At 41.9% G+C, this 18428-nt stretch overlaps 2 protein-coding genes across 6 annotated transcripts in view; both read right to left on the reverse strand.

Moving 5' to 3' along the window:
* Positions 1–3999, reverse strand: part of pebp4 (phosphatidylethanolamine binding protein 4) — a 52663-nt gene extending 48664 nt beyond the window's left edge. For both annotated transcript variants that reach the window (XM_076039091.1, XM_076039090.1), the window contains exons 1-3: positions 3867–3999; positions 1983–2071; positions 1764–1890 (exon numbers count right to left, since the gene is read on the reverse strand). In XM_076039091.1, coding sequence (XP_075895206.1) covers positions 1764–1890; positions 1983–2071; positions 3867–3869 — 219 coding nt within the window. In that variant the 5' untranslated portion in view covers positions 3870–3999. The remainder of the gene's footprint in view (positions 1–1763; positions 1891–1982; positions 2072–3866) is intronic.
* A 679-nt stretch (positions 4000–4678) lies between these two features.
* Positions 4679–18023, reverse strand: rhobtb2a (Rho related BTB domain containing 2a). Of its 4 annotated transcripts, none has more exons than XM_076038987.1 (10): positions 17813–18023; positions 14259–14460; positions 13049–13152; positions 12770–12955; positions 10927–11870; positions 10704–10822; positions 9928–10078; positions 9724–9812; positions 8684–8789; positions 4679–8316 (listed from the first exon to the last, which is right to left on the reverse strand). In XM_076038987.1, the coding sequence occupies exons 1-10, from the start codon at positions 17830–17832 to the stop codon at positions 8096–8098; spliced, it is 2142 nt and encodes a 713-aa protein (XP_075895102.1). In that variant the 5' UTR covers positions 17833–18023; the 3' UTR covers positions 4679–8095. The 4 variants fall into 4 exon arrangements, with proteins under 4 accessions (XP_075895102.1, XP_075895100.1, XP_075895101.1 ...); XM_076038985.1 differs by lacking the exon at positions 17813–18023 and adding an exon at positions 16035–16372; XM_076038986.1 differs by lacking the exon at positions 17813–18023 and adding an exon at positions 16035–16371 and having other exon boundaries at positions 4679–8301.
* Positions 18024–18428: the final 405 nt, after the last annotated feature.

Consider the following 18428-nt stretch of genomic DNA (forward strand, 5'->3'; position numbering starts at 1 on the left):
TGGTGGACAAGGAGACCAACCACAGAACCACTGGCAACAATCGGATCCTTTAATACTGCGTGTACTCCAGCGTCAGGAGAAAAAAAAAAGGAGAATCACATTTTAGAGCCCTGCGAGTGAGTCTGTATTGATTTAATCCGTCCTGTAATCTGTTTTTGCTGTCTGACACTGCAATAAGAAAAAAATCATGTAAGACAGCAGTATTGTTAATACGACCATAGATCAAACGGAGTTTAGCCTAGAGAAGGGCAATAGATCAAGTTCAAGCTGGACTGCTTAGCTCTGGAATTCATAAACTACCTTCTAAATCGAGGTGGAATTCAATTTTCAGGTTTTGGGAATTTATTTTCAACTTCAGCGTTGGATCTGAGGATTGCAAACTGTATCTCTCTTATTCTCTTTGAGTAAAATGGCACTCAACATACAATACAAAGAAGATTGGTTTAAGCCTGTTTGATTATTCTCATTATGCTTTGTTTAATTGCTATTATGCAATCACTATATACAGTATATATACAAAAAAAATAATCTCCTTCAAACATAGTACCCATAAGATGTTTAAGTCAGTCACACAAAGGTAATTTTTCACAATATTGTTATGATTTACTCTGATACATGACCCATTCTGCATCATGTATTTCAATCAAGGTTTAGATGTGCACTCAAAATTTCATTATTAACTTGAATTGCTAGAAAAAAAATGAGGGCTTCTCCATTTCATCCTTCATCCTTTTGTTGTAGTCTGTTCACCTCCAAAAAATAAATAAAACAAAACAAATTGTCAATAATAAGTCAAATGTAATTAACTGAATGCAATAAAAAAAAAACATCACTGTGAGTCTGAAGATTTCCAATTCAAAGTTACGCTAGAATTAAACAAAACATCTGAGCCAACTAAAATTATTGATTGCGTTCAATTGCTGATATGCAATTTCTGTTCTCAAATATTTATGGTAGTAAAAAAAAAAACTATGGAGAACGTTATCTTGTTCAACACAAATGACAGGCCATTGTGTTAAAAGTATGATGTTTTAGCACCACCCAGTGGAAGTTTAGCTTTAGGCAGAGAATCAAGAACTCAACGCTATGGTGTGAAGTTAAACAGTTGACATGAAGGCAAAGCAAATACATACAAAAATAACAAAATAGTAAACAAGATTTGATGTATCGATATGTATTCAATATTTGTCATCTTTTTAGACGTCAACATTTTTATCCACATACGGTTAATAATAGCGCTTTTCTTGTCCTTTAGTGCACTCTAGTGTTACAAATAAGCATGTGCACATTTCCCTCATGAGCAGTGGAAATATTTACTGAGAAGTTTGTTTCTTTCATAGGCTTTATTACGATAATACGAAATAATGGTTGACGGCTGTGCCATTGGTGTTTTAATTATTAATATTTTGAAACGCACTGATCAAGTTACAAGTGATCAGCATTAAGCAGATTCAGGCTTCTGACGACATTGCACGTGCAACACAGTCATTGTAATGTGGTCACATTACAACGGCAATTGATAATGCACTGCATTCTGGTTGTGTAACAGAGCCTATGGTCAAGGTTATATTCTAATCAATCTGTTTAATTAAGAATTAGGAACAAGAGAGAGTAACAAAACTTTTTTTTCTAACAATAAAATTCCAAATATGTAAAACTTGGTCTGTTTTTAACATGAAACTGTTATACTTTACCACAGTGACTGTACTAAAACTCATTTGAAATAGCGCACAGGTATGAAAACAAACAAAGATGCTTCTTACCTCACTTGCTTCAGTAAAGAAGATCTGAGGCGCTTCCCAAATGGTGCTGATCTTTTTTCTGAGGCCCTTTGGAATTACACTGCATTCACCAATGTCCATTTCAGGATAGATTACCTGCAATTTACCACTTAAATAGAGAGAGAGACATTTATGACCAAATTTGTTCTAAATTTTTTGAACTGTTGAAAATACCATTTGAAAAAATGTAGAATGACTTACTGACAGAAAGAAGAATCTAGAGCTGTCAAAGTAAAGTCTGATGGTTCCACGCTGAAAACGCTTGTGATGAAAAGCAGCACCAGCAAAGCCTGCATAAGGACAGACGAATGACTCCTGCTTGAAAAACTGTTTATTTATTTATTGTAATTTGCTTCACCTTTAAAAACATGTTTGCATAAAAGGCAATAGAAACGTAAAAACTTGCAATACATATTTACCAATCAATTACATTTTATTTGTAGAGCTGAAGTTCACAAAGGGCTTGACATTCTCAACAAATATTAATCGACCACAATCATCACTGCTTATGTTTGTAAAATAACATTGTTAGTTTTTTTTGTTTGTGGTCAAATACCAGAGGCTGGCGCCACCTATATTTGCTTGGCAGGTTTAACATAAGAGCAGCACCATTTCTATTACAATCTTTCTAAGTCGCTTTGGTGCATTTCTCACATCCCTATTCATGTTAGGACAACAGTTAATGCATTTCTCAAAACAACCAGCACAAACTACAAAACCTAGTGGAGAAAACTCAAAAGCATGCCACTCCTTCAATATGGGTAGTTTAATCCTCAAAAGTTAAAAACTCAAAAGTTTTCATTCAATGAAAGCGCCGGTGTCATGAACATGAAAAGCTCTGACACCATTGTCTATGAACGAGTTAGTCAAATGGCTTTGACAATATGACAGTTTACTCTGTGTTTACCAATGCACACCCTGACATCGCCCTAAGACAGCACCATACACTGAAGATTTTTTTTTTTTTTTTTTTTTTATCTTGAAAACTAAGTTTAAAAACTACGGCCATGTTACACATCACTATATTTAGTGAGGTAACCGAGTTCCACACAATGAACATGTTTGTTTCATTTTTTTTTTTTTTTTTACTGTACCAGCTATTTGCAATTCTAATTTGTTCACAGCATAGTGCAAAAGAAAAACACACAAACGTAAGAAACTAGGCGTCTAATCTAGGCGTTCCCGTCGCATATTCTCATTTTCCGGTCCTATACCTCCCATCTCCAGGCAGAGAAAGACTCCTCTGTTGGGTTTAGGCAAAGCAAGTTTATTTGTGTAGCACATTTCATGTAGAGTACAATTCAAAGGGTTTTGACAATTTAGAAATGGGGAGTATAAAGACAGAAGGAGATACTATTGCATTACATTATACCACTTATTAGTGAAAACTGAGGTTATCCTGGGAGAAATTGATCAATTTAGGAGACATTTCCATGGGGAAAATGAAGAAATTGGAGACAGAAGAAATAACTACTTTGACAACTAGTTGCATATACTGATCCAACTGAACTAACTAACTGTTTTGCAAAATGTTAGTAAAAGTGATGTGGGGGAAATGCACCAAAGAGACTAAGAACAACTGTGAAGAGTTTTTACAGAAAACAGCTACGGCTCCACCCTTGGAAAGCAGTCACTGTTGCTGGGTATCTATGCTGGAGGAGCGGCTAACCCCGTTACGTCGGGTTATGAACGTAATAATGAGGCCTATGCATTCAATGCTATATTTAAATCAATGACGTTAGTTATTGAGTTCACCGGGGCCGCTATAAATAGTCGTTTACCCTTTTTGTTTATACAAGTGTCGGCTCAACTCGTTTATCTCTTCCAACGCTTTCACCGGTGTTTGTTGAGGAAGTGGAACACAAACAACCACGAAGGAAAAGCTCGAGAGAGAGAGAGAGAGAGAGAGAGAGAGAGAGAGAGAGAGAGAGAGAGAGAGAAAAGGAGCAAAAACACGTCGGCGCAAGGCCATTTTAAACTGGCGCTGTGCACAGGAGGCAAGTAACAGAGAAGCTCAACAGGCATAGAATATCAATGCGTACCACTTTTAGCAGGGCAGATATATTTAGCAGGGAAGAACATTACCATGTCTACGCAGTGTGTCTCCCGAGTTTCCCGCTCGACGTGACGACCTGACGGTGACTGTGGCCCTTGTTTCTCCTGTCGTCCTCCAAGTTGTGTCCAGCTCTACAAACGTAGCAACGCCACCGGCTCTATTTATACAAGGTAATACGGTAATTGCTTGTAGTATCATCATCATCGTCATCATCATCATCATCATCATCATCATCATCATCATCATCATCATCATCATCATCATCATCATCAATTAATAGAGGCATTTCAACATAAAACTCAGACACTATTGAGGACACGTTCAATCAGACCATTAAATCAAAAAGTAAATAACTGATTCCTTTCAGAATTGGGTGACTTTAAAACTGAAGCCCTGTTAACATTCACAATTTGACTTTGTTTCGACTTGACTTGAAACATAACTTAGGAATGCGGCTTGAGGTTGGGGGATAAAACAGTGCTTCCAGGTCAAATTCAAAGCTGGGATTTACTGGCGGGGCATACTGCCAAGATTCTTCTAGTTACTGCTTCCGCTGACCATCGCTGGACGTAGATTAGCCCCTTTTTGTGTACACGAGCAGCCTAGCAGTGAGAACAAGCTTTGTTCTCTCTAAGTCACAACTGGCGGAGCGGTCCATAGACGCTGTTGAGGCCGGTGAGAAGCTAGGTCAGTTGAAACCCTCCCTTCCAAGCTATTTTGTCAATATTTTGTCTATCAAGCTACTAATAGCTCTGTATACCCTGTATACAGATACATGACAAACAGTGTTGGCAGGTTCTATCAGAGAGGTTGCAAGATAAATAACAAAATAACTCAGAGATGCGCGATAGCCACAGGTTGCGTCTTTATTCATTTTGTAAATGTTATTTACACAGTTTCAAGAACACATGCTACAGACTTTCCGTTTAACAGCTCCCAAACGCGAAAAAACAGCTCTCAAGAACAAAAAAACCTGACGACCGAGGAAAATGTCATCTAGGTTTTGAACACTGAGAAACATTCAAGTTATTTTTTTTATATATATATATTCATATTTTCCCCTTCAATTTAATTTTCAACTATTTTTGAACAAGGCCTCTTAAACTATGCAATAGTGATTGTGCAGCATATATAATCATAGTCCTGGTGCTGCTAAAGCTCCCTTTGGTTTGTGCTTGTCTGCAGCGGAAATATTAGCACCCAAACATACGCAAATGGACCTCATGGACACCTTGATTTTAATTTCTGATCAAATCCCTCTTCTTTTTTTTTTTTTAACCTGATGTATACTGTACACGTTTAATGATTTTCAAAACCTCATAAAACAATTTGAATAAAACAGGTGCCACAAAGCAGTGCAAGTTCGTAGTTTGAATCCGTCAATTTCATATGCATAGTACAAAAACAGTATCTATGTTAAACTATGCAATCACTTGTATCAGTTGCTGTCAAGTTGGATTTGCAAGTCATCGCTGTAATGTTATGTACACGCTTGAGTTAATCCAACATCAAACATCAGTTAGATGCACTTTTAAATGACAGAGACTCGGCACAAGAAAGCAGTTTCAGTCTAGCGAAGCAGTTAAGGTAATTTTATATCCCCCCCCACAACCAATAACAATCAATAAAGGTTTGTGATGTTGGTCTATTGGGGCTTGATGGGTAAGAATTTTTAATTAGTTCTGAGGTGACAGTCTGAAGAAACATAAGCATTGCGATCCCACGCAGTGAACTCACCAAATCATACAGTGGTAGTTTTACACCCTAAACGTGGATTATGTACAGATACAAACACAGTCACAACCTGGAGAGCACCATCATAAAACAACATAGCGCAAACAAACCTGGAACCACAGTAACACTAATTCACATTCAAAACCACACACTACACTGTACATTAAGGCATGGGGTGCTGTTGTTGCAAAAACATCAGCTGAAGATTCACTGATAAGTGCAATGCACTGAGGAATGAAATGCATGTGTATGAAATGTATAAATCACACAACAAGGCAAAAATAATGAAGGTAGGCTATACATCCCTTTCACATCCCTTTTACAGTTTTTGTTTTATATCAGGGCATTATCATTTAGATGACCCAGTAAATTCACTGATCAACACCCCTGGAGTCCCGTGAATAATCTGACCATGTGTGGAATGATAAAGTTGTCAAAATGTTGAAGAGTGGACAGCACCGGCACCACAACTAATCTAAATCCAACACTTTAAATGACAACCTTTTCTTTCATGCAGCTACAGAGCTATTAGGTCAGATGCTAATATATATATATATGTGGTTTTGTGAGAGAAATTAATTCAGCCTGTTTGCTTGGGTCCAAAAAACGCCAAAACACTCAACAAAAATGACCTGATGGAAAACTTGGACCAGTTTTATGTCTCCACAATATGCTGGAAGAACAAACTGCAATCAGGATTTACCTCTCACTGACAATAATGACATTTTTTTTTTGATGTAGGATAAACCTGTTTTTGTTTTTTTAAATATATATAAATATGTATAGTTTGCACTGTGATCTGATTTTCTGACATTTATTCAAGTATTCACTTGAAACCAAGTCATTTGCATGTATGTGTATATAGTAGATGGAACTGGAGGTCAGTACAATGGGTGTTCAGTTATTTTCAACAATACTTCGTAGCTGCACAGATACTTAATGCAGGTTGTATAGATGTGTATTCAGGAAATGTATTACTACCCAGTAACACTGTCCGACTGCTCACTGCCTGCAGTGCACAGCATTAGGTAACAGCGCGTTACAGTTATGCAAGTAACTTCCAGTTCATCTGACATTCTGTACAATTTACAATAAGAACCATGTTCAAAGAGCACTGTGCTTACCAAGTCCGTCTTACAATCAAGCACAATAGCACATGACAGTTTTTAACATGTTCAACATTTGAGGTGCAGGGGCCACTTTATGCATACCATGGCATTACCACAACTTAAATGTGATTGTTTAATAGATCCCTTTTCTTCACATTTGCAATGTGCCATGATCTACACTGTTCTTTCTCAGTGTTGTTCGCCAGGATGCTGGCGGGAGACGTGTCTCTGTTGAGAGGAGTCCGAGAAGTGCTCAATGGGTTCAAGAAGAGTGGATGACCTTCCCCAGCGTGGCGAGATTGCCTCTTGCGTTTAAAGTCACGACACATTTGCAGACAACCAGGGGACCTCCTCTCATTCCCTTATATTGATTTTTCAAATTCCAGACCACCGCCGGTGCCAAACATGCCACAGAAAGCTGATAGTGTACACGTTAGCTCCGGGATCCTGCTTTCCAGGAGAGATGATGATAAAGCTGATAAAGCCATTCAACATAAAACTGTGACTAGATAACTGTGCTCCAGCAAGCCTCATCGCGCAGAGCACAGATAATAGTAGTCATCCTTTTTTTTTTTTTTTTGTTTTGCTGGCTTCCCAGGAAATACAGATGTTTATCTTGAGTTGGGATCAAGTTGGGTCTCAGGTCACTGAGTGCAATCATGTAAACTTAAAGCCCTTTTGTGACAAGAGGCCACAAATCAGACAATACTTAAATGCTTAGTGTGTCCAGACTCGCATGACCTTCATTGCAAGTTGGTCACAAACAATCATAAATAAAGAGACTGAACAAAAACAAATAAGTGTGAGAGAAACTTTCCATTGTTTTCATTGATGCACTCGGATAAACGGTCAACATGGCCAAATGAAGAACCTCTATAACTGACTCCTGGGACACGTTGCCACTGTTAGAGAGCGCCAGTGAGCTCGTACTTTACATTAGTGTGGTAGATTGTACAAACACTTAAGGGCAAAGTGTTAAAATCTCTGAGACTGAGAAGATCTGTGTTGGATTGCTGGTTGTTGCAGCTGATAACAGCACTTGGTTTTCACTTCAGGTTGATTGATGGTTATCATGATCATAGGTGGAAAATTCTGTGCCAGCAGAGTCCAATTTTCTTGAATGCCAAAACTTTGTCAACAATCAACAGGAGTTGTATCCGCCAGTCACAATGTGCCTTTTGCAGCGAGGTTCACGTCACTGAGGTTTGAGTCTCTCAAATCAAAGCACACAAAGCTAAAAAATCTGAGCGGCTGAAACATATCAGCCGATCTTGCAAACCTGGTGGAGTGTGATCAAACTGCAGAGGCAACCAAACCCCAGGGGACGGTGTGCCTCGGCCTCGTCAGCAGCGCTCGTCTTCTTTTCTGGATCTTGACGCTCGTCACTCCAGATTGCACCCAGCTTTGCTAATTGGTCAGATGACAGCGGATGAGCCGGAGGAGGGAGAGTTTGAGTTGGGCGAGGAGGGAAGGTTCCAGAAGAGCCACTTGCGTTTACACTGGCGCCTCTGGTACAGGTAGTCCTCCTTGTCGCGCTCCTTGCGTGCTCTTTGGTAGTGGTCGTCCTCTTTCAGGTACCACACCGGCGGCCAGCGGTGCTTCTCAAAGTACTCCTGGTTCTCTGTATCAGAATAATCTGTTTAAGGGACGGCAAAGGCTGCAGTGTTTTTCAAAATACGACCTGACAAATGTTCATGCATTTTACATTTTCAACTTGATGACTGTATGGGACAGTAGAAAAACACTCCTACATTCATGCTATTTACCGATAAAATAGTTGGAACATTGAAAAACCCAGGACAATTTAATACATTTACAATACAGGTGACAGGCAAAAGCTTAAACCCTCATTATGTGTACAGTTGGGAAAAGCACTTTGGGAAATTGTACAATAATCTTCTAGTTTTAGAATTCTTCTGATCTCTATTCTTCTTATTCTTCTTTTAGAATTCTTCTTATTCTGTATTCAAAACATTACAACACAACATTTACACATTTGTTACCTGTAGACTTAGCCTTCATGTCTCTGGGAAACTTGCGACAGACACTGTTATAGTTTGTACAGATGTGGTGAAGACACCATCCTGTGAGTTGCTGGGCTCCATGGAACTGTAAAAAAAAAACAAAGTAAATATTTCCTGATTTTGTACACGTGCCCTTTCCTCAGACCACCATAGTTTATGCAATTGCTTTGGATTAAAAAAAAATAACAAACAACACCAAAAAAACACTAAGTCATTAAAAGTAATTGCCATTGCCCCACTGCACTATTGTAAATACATCCAACATTTAACTACTGCATAACTTATCCATCATATACTTATATTTATAACATATTATATTTATAGCCTGTTTATAGCTTTCATATTTATAACCATATGTATAATCTGTTCATAGCCTGTACATACTTATAGTTATAGCATATTCATAACAATGTTACATACTTGTGATATACCAATGTATATATTTCCTTCATACTGTGTACATTTGTAAAAATACTTTACACTTGCTAAGCACTTCTGGATGGATGCAAACTGCATTCCCTTGCTCTGTTATTGCACTGATGTGCAATAACAATAAAGTTGAATTCAATTCTATTCTATTCTACCAGAACATACAACCTCTTTCTTTTCTTTCTATCACTCTTTTTTTTTTCTTTTTTTTTTAGAAATATGTAATTTGGCCCTTTGGCCGTGTGTTACAAATACTGTTATGACAATTATTATACAACTCAAGTGGCTTAAATTTGCAGTGTGCATGGCCACTTTGACCAAACCTTACCTTAAGGACAAAACAGCTTTGTACGTCCGTATACACGGATCCTAATTTTTGTATTTAGATTATGAGATTAGAATATACAGATAAAGGCATTAGATGTTTATATTGCCTAAAGGCCAAACTCCACCTGAGGTGTAAAGATCATTTCAGCCACTGGAGGAATTTGCAGCAAGGGAACCCCATTGATAAAAATCCAATTTGCCAAGCCTTATGTAAGAGCTTAAAGTGCTAAACATGTTAAGTGATGACTGGCAGCGCTCACTACCTGGGCCATGTCCAAGTACACCAGCACATCTCCATCAATGTCAGCTCCCATCATTGCTGCCTCCGTCAGTACAGTTACGGTGTAGAGCTCTGAAAGGAAGACAGAAGCCAGTCAGTGTCGGCGCCGACTTGGAAACACGGGTAATGACTTTGCAAAATACAGTCCGGGTGGCTGGCGGGCAACTAATTTGAAAAAATAAATAACCTGTAAGTGCAACCAGATGGGGGAGGCAGAGACGATTTGCGAGAACAATGAGCTCCATTGCGTCCAGGTCAGGCCGCGAACAGAACCTCCCCGTGTACAGGTATTCAAGCACAGCCCTCATACAGCTGACTGTTGTGTTGGGAAACAGCACCTGAGAAGTAACCACATGTCATGTGACATTAAGTCTCAATCTGATTAGAGAACTAATCAGAGCACATCGTCAAGTTATTATCGAAACACGTATTTGCGCTACAGTGTACCTGTGCTTTAAGGCTGTTAACTGATCAGCAAGTGCAAAAAAAATTCACTGATTTGTATTTTTGTACGTGATATGATTTAGACAAAACACAGGAATTTAAAATTCAAGCTGTAATCGCTGTAACTAAACTTGCAGAACAACCACAATAAAATCTTGAATTATTACATACAATAAAATATACTGAGCTACAGGCAACGGCACACGCTACCGGTGGCACAGCATGCTGAGCTCCCTGGAGGCAACATAATTGCATTAGATGCTTGCAATCCTCTAATTAAATTATACTTGGCACACAGGCCACATGTTTTGCTCCACCTTTGCTCGGGTCATTCGGTGAATGCAACAATCTTTGCTGCACTTGTGGGACTCTTGTCAACAAACACAAGGTGCAAGACATTTTGTGGTATTGCCCTGTAAATCCAGCACAATGAAAACGTCAAAAATGTTTGTTGATTGTTTGAGCCAGAACGGATCCGAGTCCGTGCCAGCAAACCAGTTAATAACTTCGACTGCTTACCTCTTTGGTGCAGCTCTCCACAAACGGCCCGCCAAACATAGCTGCCATCCAGTCGCAGCTCGATATGAGCAGAGGCTTGTGGGCCATGATCGTCCCGTCGTCCAGCTTGAACACCACGTCTGCAAGAACAAATGGGAGACGTCGATCAAATCTTCCCTTTAATCTCCACGACTCACAACAAGCAGTGCTCGGGAACAACGCGGGTGAAATGGCAGCAACGCACCAGAAAAGGTGCCCTTGGCCAAGCACTCTTTCACCCGGTTTGTGCGCCGCACGTGAAAGGCTTTGGTGATCTCTTGGTTCATGAAGGCTTCGTTGTTGAGGATGTTTGCCACCATCATCCGCAGGTCAAACACCTCCAGCAGCTCGGCTATGTGTGCAATGTGCATCAGCTCCTTCTCGTTCTCGTCCAGCTGGCCCGTGTACAGGTAGCGGAGCACCGCCCGGAACGGGCCCAGCTGCATGGACTGGTCCATGTGCACGACGGTCATGTGCCGCGGGCTGTACGTCACCGGGTCGTCCACCAGCTCCTCCTGGATGCTGACGAACGCTCGGCTCCACGAGGACAGCATCCTTCCCCTCCGGCCTCCGTTGAAGTCTTTCAAGGTCCCGTCGCTGGTGCAGGCCCTGAGGTTGGCCCGGTCCCCGTCGTCGCTGCTCTCGCAGACGTCGAAGCTGGCGGCGCGCATGAGGAGCTCTCGCCCGGAGAGGGGCCCCCGCGTGGGCTTCTCCGTCTCCTCGTTTTGCGTGGTGTCCATGATGAACAGGTCGTAGAACTTGGAGGAGGACGTGGACAGGTAGATCTTGTGCGCGAAAATCTTCTGTCGCTCCTGCAGGACCAGGATGACGTCGGCGCAGTGCGGGTCCTCCAGGAGGCCGACCGGGTGCTCCTCCGTGGTGGTCGGGGGAGGAGGGACGGTGATTATAGGCGGGGGAGGCTTGGGTGGCAGGAAAGGTGCCTGGAGGAGAGGCCGCTGCACGTTCCGAAGGTGCGATTTCCAAAACTGCAGGTGGCGGCGTGAGATGAGGGCAGCCCGGATGGCGTTGTCAAACACGTCCTTGACGCCGAACTGAGCAACAACACTGGTTTCATAATACGGCACTCCCAACTCCTTGGCCACCTCTCGGCCGCGCTCCGGAGGAAGGATCTCATTGGACTTGATGGGTCTAGGAAACAAGAGAAAACATCAAACAAAAGTCACTTATTCTACTGTTCAGAAGTTTGGGGACACTGACTCATTGCTGCATTGAACTCTATTATAACCAGTTTTATGAAGTAATAATGATCTCGAATGCTCTGCGATCATCATGACTGCATGAAAATCAGTCAAGATGTGCTTAACAAGTATTGGAACATTTTTGTGTTTAATTAAAACCATTTCCAAAGTCTAATTAAAATTGATTGAGAGAATTTCAGTAGGCTGTTTTAATGAGCCTAAAATATAAACCATGATGCTTTGTTTACTCCTTTGTGGTTTAGCACACACCTTAGTGTGATTATAACACAAATGTTTGTTTTAGAAATGTTCACTTTTTTTATATCTTTTTTTTTTTTAAGAAAATTTAAAACATTCAACTTCTGAAATGATGGCCACATATTGCACACTTGATATTAATTCTCTAAAATCACATTCAATTAAACATTCAAGGCAACAAATGTCCAAGCCATCCTATAGTGTATTGTGTTCAGCACATCGTGACTGATGTTCGTGCACTATAATAATAACAATAAAACTTTATTTGTACAGCACTAAATCACAGCCAAAGGCGTCTCAAAGCGCTTTATACAATCAGAGAGAACCAACCGGGCCCCCGGAGCAAGCAAGATGCGACAGTGGCTGGGAAAAACTCCCTTGTGGGAAGAAACCTAGGGCAGAACCAGACTCCAGAGGGCCATCATCTGCCTATGACTAGTAATACTAGTAATATTCTTAGCGCATAGCAGTAGATTATTTCATGAAGCTGGTTATAACGGACTTCATTGCAGAAATGAGTCACTGACCGCAAACATTTGAAAAGCATTGTATGAAAAATTGTCAAATTAGCCACATCTGAACTTCCACTACCTCGCCAAAGGCCTCCGGGCCCTGTTCACTGCTTCCAGGTCTGCGTAGCGCAGGTCCAGCTGACAGCCCACCAGAATGACAGGAGCTCTGGGGCAGAAGTGTTTTATCTCAGGGTACCACATGGTCTTCACGTGGTACAGAGAGTTTGGGTTGGCGATGGAGAAGCACAGCACCACCACGTCAGACCTGAAGGAGGAGGAGCAACACACATTCTCTCAAAACCGGGAGGCGTGAGAAGGAGGTGGGAAGCTAAAAATTGAAATGCGCTTTGCGTCTCACCTGCCGTACGCGAAGCGACGGTCCTTGTGATGGTCGCCAAAAGTGTCCCAGAGGCGGAGAGACACGCTGACATCGTCCACCACATCTCGAGAGCGCTCTAACACCTGCAGCAGAGAGGAAACTCAGGAGTAAGCCTTTATTGGTGGACATGATCACATTTGTTTTTATATATACACTACCGTTCAACAGTTTGGGGTCACTGACTCCTTTCTGCATTGAACTCCATTATAACCAGAGGGGAGGTGGTTGCGACGGAGGCTCAGCCCCATCAATGCAGTGTGCAGCTTTAATTTCTGCATTGAACTCCATAATAACCAGTTTTATGAAAAATAATCTTGAATGCGGGTGAGAGGGTGGCGCAGTGGTTAGCGCTGCTGCCTCACAACAAAAAGGTTGTGGGTTTGATTCCGGGCCTGGGACCTTTTTGTGTGGAGTTTGCATGTTCTCCCTGTGTCTGCGTGGGTTCTCTCCGGGTTCTCCGGCTTCCTCCCACAGTACAAAAACATGCACGTGAGGTGAATTTGGAACTCTAAATTGTCTGTTGCTGTCTATGTGAGTGTGGTTGTTTGGCTCTTTGTGGCCCTGCGATGAACTGGCCGTCTTGTTCAGGGTGTCACCCTGCCTTCGCCCTATGACAGCTGGGGTAGGCTCCAGCAGACCCCTGCTACCCTGAGCTCGGGAGTAAGTGGGTATTGAAAATGGATGGATGGATCTTGAATGATCTGCAAATATTATATTTGCGCGAAAATCAGTCAAGATGTGCTTAACAAGTATGGGAACGTTTTAGTGTTTAATAAAATAAAAATCATTTCCAAGGTCTAATCAAAAGTGATTGAAATAATTCTGTGTGAACACACTAAAAGTAGACTGTTTTAGAAATATTTAAATTCTTAATCAATTTTAAATCATTCGACCTCTGTAGTGATAGCTGCATATTGCACACTTGATATTCATTCTCTCAAATCATATTTAATTAAAAGCTCAACTCAAAGCCGGGATGGCTTATGTGGCATATGTGTTCAGTACATCCTGACTGATTTTCCCGCACTGGTAATGTTCTTAGAGCATTACAGTAGATTATTTCATGAAGCTGGTTGTAATGGAGTTCAATGCAGAATTCGGCCAGTGACCGCAAATGGTAGTGTACATTATGCATCATTTATTTGATATTGATTTCTGAGCTCTGGACAATATGATCTTGCGTACTGACCTCCTGGCACACTCTGTACTGGTCAATCGCCCAGACTGTGGGCACGTGTGTGGCGAGTAATTGGTACTGAGTCAGCGTGGCATTGCAGGCCCGGGCGCAGATGAGGCGCGTCTTTCCGACAGCATTGTCTCCGACCACCACACACTTGATAGTTTCAACGTTTGGCCTCTCATAGTCCATATCAGAATCTGTCAGCTGGGACCTGGTGAGCACAAGCGAGAGCAAATGAGCTGCGCCGGCGCCAGAAATCGTAAACTCTCGGCCCAAAAAAAGCACGCTGACGTAATCGATAGGGATATTAGACGCCGCAATGACTCTGCTCGGCCTGCAGAGATATTAATGGATCGCCTCGTGACTCCCCATTCACAAGTTTCCTGTCTTTGTTGGGCAAATTTTTTTTTTAAAGAGACAAGCAAGCTGAAATATTTTAGGAAATAGACAAAGCAATAATACTGCATAGTATAATACTGCATAGTATAATACTGCATAGTATAATACTGCGTGCTATGGTTTGCAAGAGGATGGCACAGTCCTTTAGCCCAGCGCATGCTAAAACAAAGTCCCATCGCATGCATAGTTCCAAATAAATAGCTTCACTGACGCTTCACCGACAGTCTTTATGCAACCACAAAAACACTCAATGGGTTAAAAGGCCATTGCTGTATTGCTATTTCCCCATTGTTTTGTTTTAAAAGAAATACATAAACTGTAGCTGATGAATTAGGCAGCCAGAATGGTTTCCAAGGAAACTGTAGCCTTTGCCCGCGTGTGACGGCCTTCATCAAGGAACGTGCATCTACCGCATTTCTGATTTGACAGAGAAACACCAACGGGATGGACAGAGTTCTTCTGAATGAGGTGGTCAGCCACCACAGCACAGTGACCTGGTGCTTCTGTAGCCTTCCTTCTAACACACACACACACACACACACACACACACACACACACACACACACACACACACACACACACACACACACACAGCGTCACTACACTCTGATGATGCTGAAGGATGACGTACTACGGACAAATGAAAAGCATTCGTTTGTCCCGTTTTAAAAATATGGATGTAACTACATGTTCTTTCAAAAAAAAAATATTGCATTGATATATATATTTTTCAGGTACCTTTAACGGTCACTCACCCGTGTACATTCATTCATAATATCAGCTTCTCATTGACTGCGCTACCTGAATCTCTGTAGGTTTGGTCCCACTTCTAACAAGGCGTGCATCTAAAAATAACAGTGTTGATAAAAACAGAGAGAGCAATACATGCATAGATAAATACATTCAATTAAATGAACATCTACAAGCGTGACCTTAGGCTGGGCCCGAGGAGCATTAAAGACCACCGACTCAATTCATTCACACGAGTCAACACTGCGCAACCCGGATTCATTCACAATTGTTCCCCATAAAACATAAATGCATCCCACACGCCACGAAGCGACGTCGGCCCGCCCCTCACAACGCCCCCGACAAAACACGCGAAAGCCGCTCGGCGATATGGCGATAACCAAAAAAACAAAAAAACAAAAACAAAAGCCAAACAGGTCTGGTATCCTACCAGAAGGACGGAGCGGTCCCTCCACCACCGAGACACTAAAGTCATGGGGCTCTGCTGCATTACGCGTTATGTAACAGCCCGCCGCTGACTCTTGAGCTTGTTTATCTGGCTCCGCGATCAGCGACACACCAGCGGAAAGGAAATAAACAAGAGAGGGAGAGAGAGAGAGAGAGAGAAGAGCGAGCCGTGCAGGCGCTTCCTCTTACCGCAACATAAGGAAGTGGTGCACGGTGGTGGTTGCCGATCGAGACAATAGGCTGTGCGCCATCGGATGCGGCTGGCACCTGAACGCAGCTCGCCTTTAACTTCATCTTCGAGGCGGAGGAGATCGAGGCTACAGCGAACAGACAAGACCAGACCGGCCGACTACAGGCTTATTCAAAAATGTGTCTTTCCTCTCAATGCAAAATAAATAAATAAATGCCCCCCCTTCTGGACCAGCCCGACGAGCGCGATCGCTACGTCAGAGATACGCGTGCGTTGACGTGACAGCCGTCGTCGCCGGTGCGTTGCGGAGCTGCAGCTCCGCTGACCGTCATGGAACCCACCTCCACTTACTGTAAGGCCTCTGCAGCTAATAATAGCCGAGCGCTACCGAGGCTACAGGGAGGAAGGGGGGAAAAAAAAAAAAAAAAAACTCCATTCATTACAAAACGCTGATCCACTTTAAAGTCACACAAATCTCATTCCACAGCTCCCAGACTGGCATCCAGCCCAGAGCGTGTTTTATTTAGCCTCTCTCCCTGAAACAACTTGGATGTGAACTTTGCTGAGTTCACATCCAACATAAACACCGACTGTGTTTGTGTTGTCTCTTTGTGCGCAGACGGCGTCTTTCACGCCGACAGTAAAAGCAAAGAGTGCACAAGTTTTTCGTTGTGCAGTCCGGTGCTGTTGCACTCATGATTGCATTGCAGGTGCAGTCCACACAACCAGCAACCAGTAACAAGGAAATCAGTTGGCTAGCACATTTGTTTATTTATTTTATGTATCTATCACAGCATCTTCAGAGATGGCAAGTGTCCATTTTCACACACACACACACGCACACACACACACACACACACACACACACACACACACACACACACACACACACACACACGCACGCACGCACACACACACACAAAATAAATTAATTGATAATTTTGCAAAGATTGAAGCACAACCAAACTGTAATCAGTGATAGTTATGACCAGTGAGTCATAATTGGATGTTGACACTTTTGATATCTTTCTATTTGTACTTTTCTCAGTGTTTATTTTTCTCTATACTGAAAACTGGAACTGGCGACTGAACTTCGCCCTATGACAGCTGTGATAGGCTCCAGCAGATCCCTGTGACCCTGAGCTCAAGAATAAGCAGGTATTGGAAGTAGATGGATGGATGGATGGATGGATGGATGGATACTGAAAACTGAACAGTGACCCAAAAGCCGAGCTAAGAATAAGAATCTCTCTCCCAAATATAATCCCCTTTTATATTGAATTACACAACAGCATAGTTCCAATACCTTCACTACAAGCAACAACAACTATAATAACTATAACAACTATTGCATGAGTTTCTCTGGTGCGTCTGATTTGTTTAGCTGGCTGTTGGCAGTAGACAGCAGACACAGGTCAGGACAGGATCTCACTGTCTAAACACGAATCGTGTGTATGTGTAGCATGGAAAATCAGACGGGCATATGTCTATCCAACGAGTCCCTCTTTTGGATTTCGGAACAGGTTGAATGCAACAATTTGCGGCTACAAGACCGGTAAAAGGCTTCAGAAAATAAAGCTGTGAGCACGAGAAAACAAAGGTCAAACTGGCAAGGGCATAGCTTTCTCTCTTAGTTCTGCGCTACCTACCATGTACATTACAAAGGCAGGCAGATTGTAGCTAATAACCAGCTGCTGCCCGAACAGAACACCTGCACATTTGAAATAACATTAAGGTATGTTAACGAGCTGTTAAAGAGCTGGAGAAAGCTACTTACTCCTCGCAAATGTCAGCCATGGTGCACAGATGATTGGCAGCTCACACTGCTAAACACAGGTGAATTTATTTCCTTTGCAGGCTTAGAAGAGAAGAGAGAGAAACCTTTAAATCCAATAAAAAACAACAACAACAACCAAATGCTGCAGTTAGATTATCTCTAACAACTTGCGTGCTACTGCTAATGGCATTGAGTCGAATCGAGCTTCTGTCAGGTTGTTCTTTGACCAGGAAGCTGAAATTACACTTGCCCTTTAGACTTTCAACATTCAACGGTGCTGTTTATTTTTTGGAAGAAAAGTCCAGAGACTGAAAAATGACTCCTACGATTTGATACACAAACCTTTCAAAATGTTAACTTTCGAGCTACACTAATGAATCAATACTGGTTATTATTGTTCCAACATGACAGCTGTAATGTCCAATCCTCTCCACCAGGTGAGGCTGACAGTCTAAATTTGTGTCTAAAGACTGTGTCTTTCAGACTCAATCGCAGCACAATTGCCTATAGGCCATTATCCATCTATCTATGTAGGTGCACAGTTGGAAATTGGGTACGATTAATCTCCAGCACACGGCAATTTAGCTGTTCGGTGGGGTAAAAAACAAAACAAAAC

The sequence above is a fragment of the Nelusetta ayraudi genome, unplaced genomic scaffold (assembly GCF_046127955.1).
Source record: "Nelusetta ayraudi isolate G7.1 ecotype Tasmania unplaced genomic scaffold, CSIRO-AGI_Nayr_v1 ptg000058l, whole genome shotgun sequence".
NCBI classification, from domain to species: Eukaryota; Metazoa; Chordata; class Actinopteri; order Tetraodontiformes; family Monacanthidae; genus Nelusetta; species Nelusetta ayraudi.

What these genes read in the sequence shown, in the direction of transcription:
- rhobtb2a (XM_076038985.1), bottom strand. Translation starts at nt 16,096, where the DNA reads ATGGCGCACAGCCTATTGTCTCGATCGGCAACCACCACCGTGCACCAC. An exon ending in CCATCTGGTTGCACTTACAG is followed by an intron (nt 9,813 to 9,927) that starts GTTATTTATTTT and finishes TCTTCCTTTCAG; the next exon opens with AGCTCTACACCGTAACTGTA. An exon ending in TGTACTTGGACATGGCCCAG is followed by an intron (nt 8,790 to 9,723) that starts GTAGTGAGCGCT and finishes TTTTTTTTACAG; the next exon opens with TTCCATGGAGCCCAGCAACT.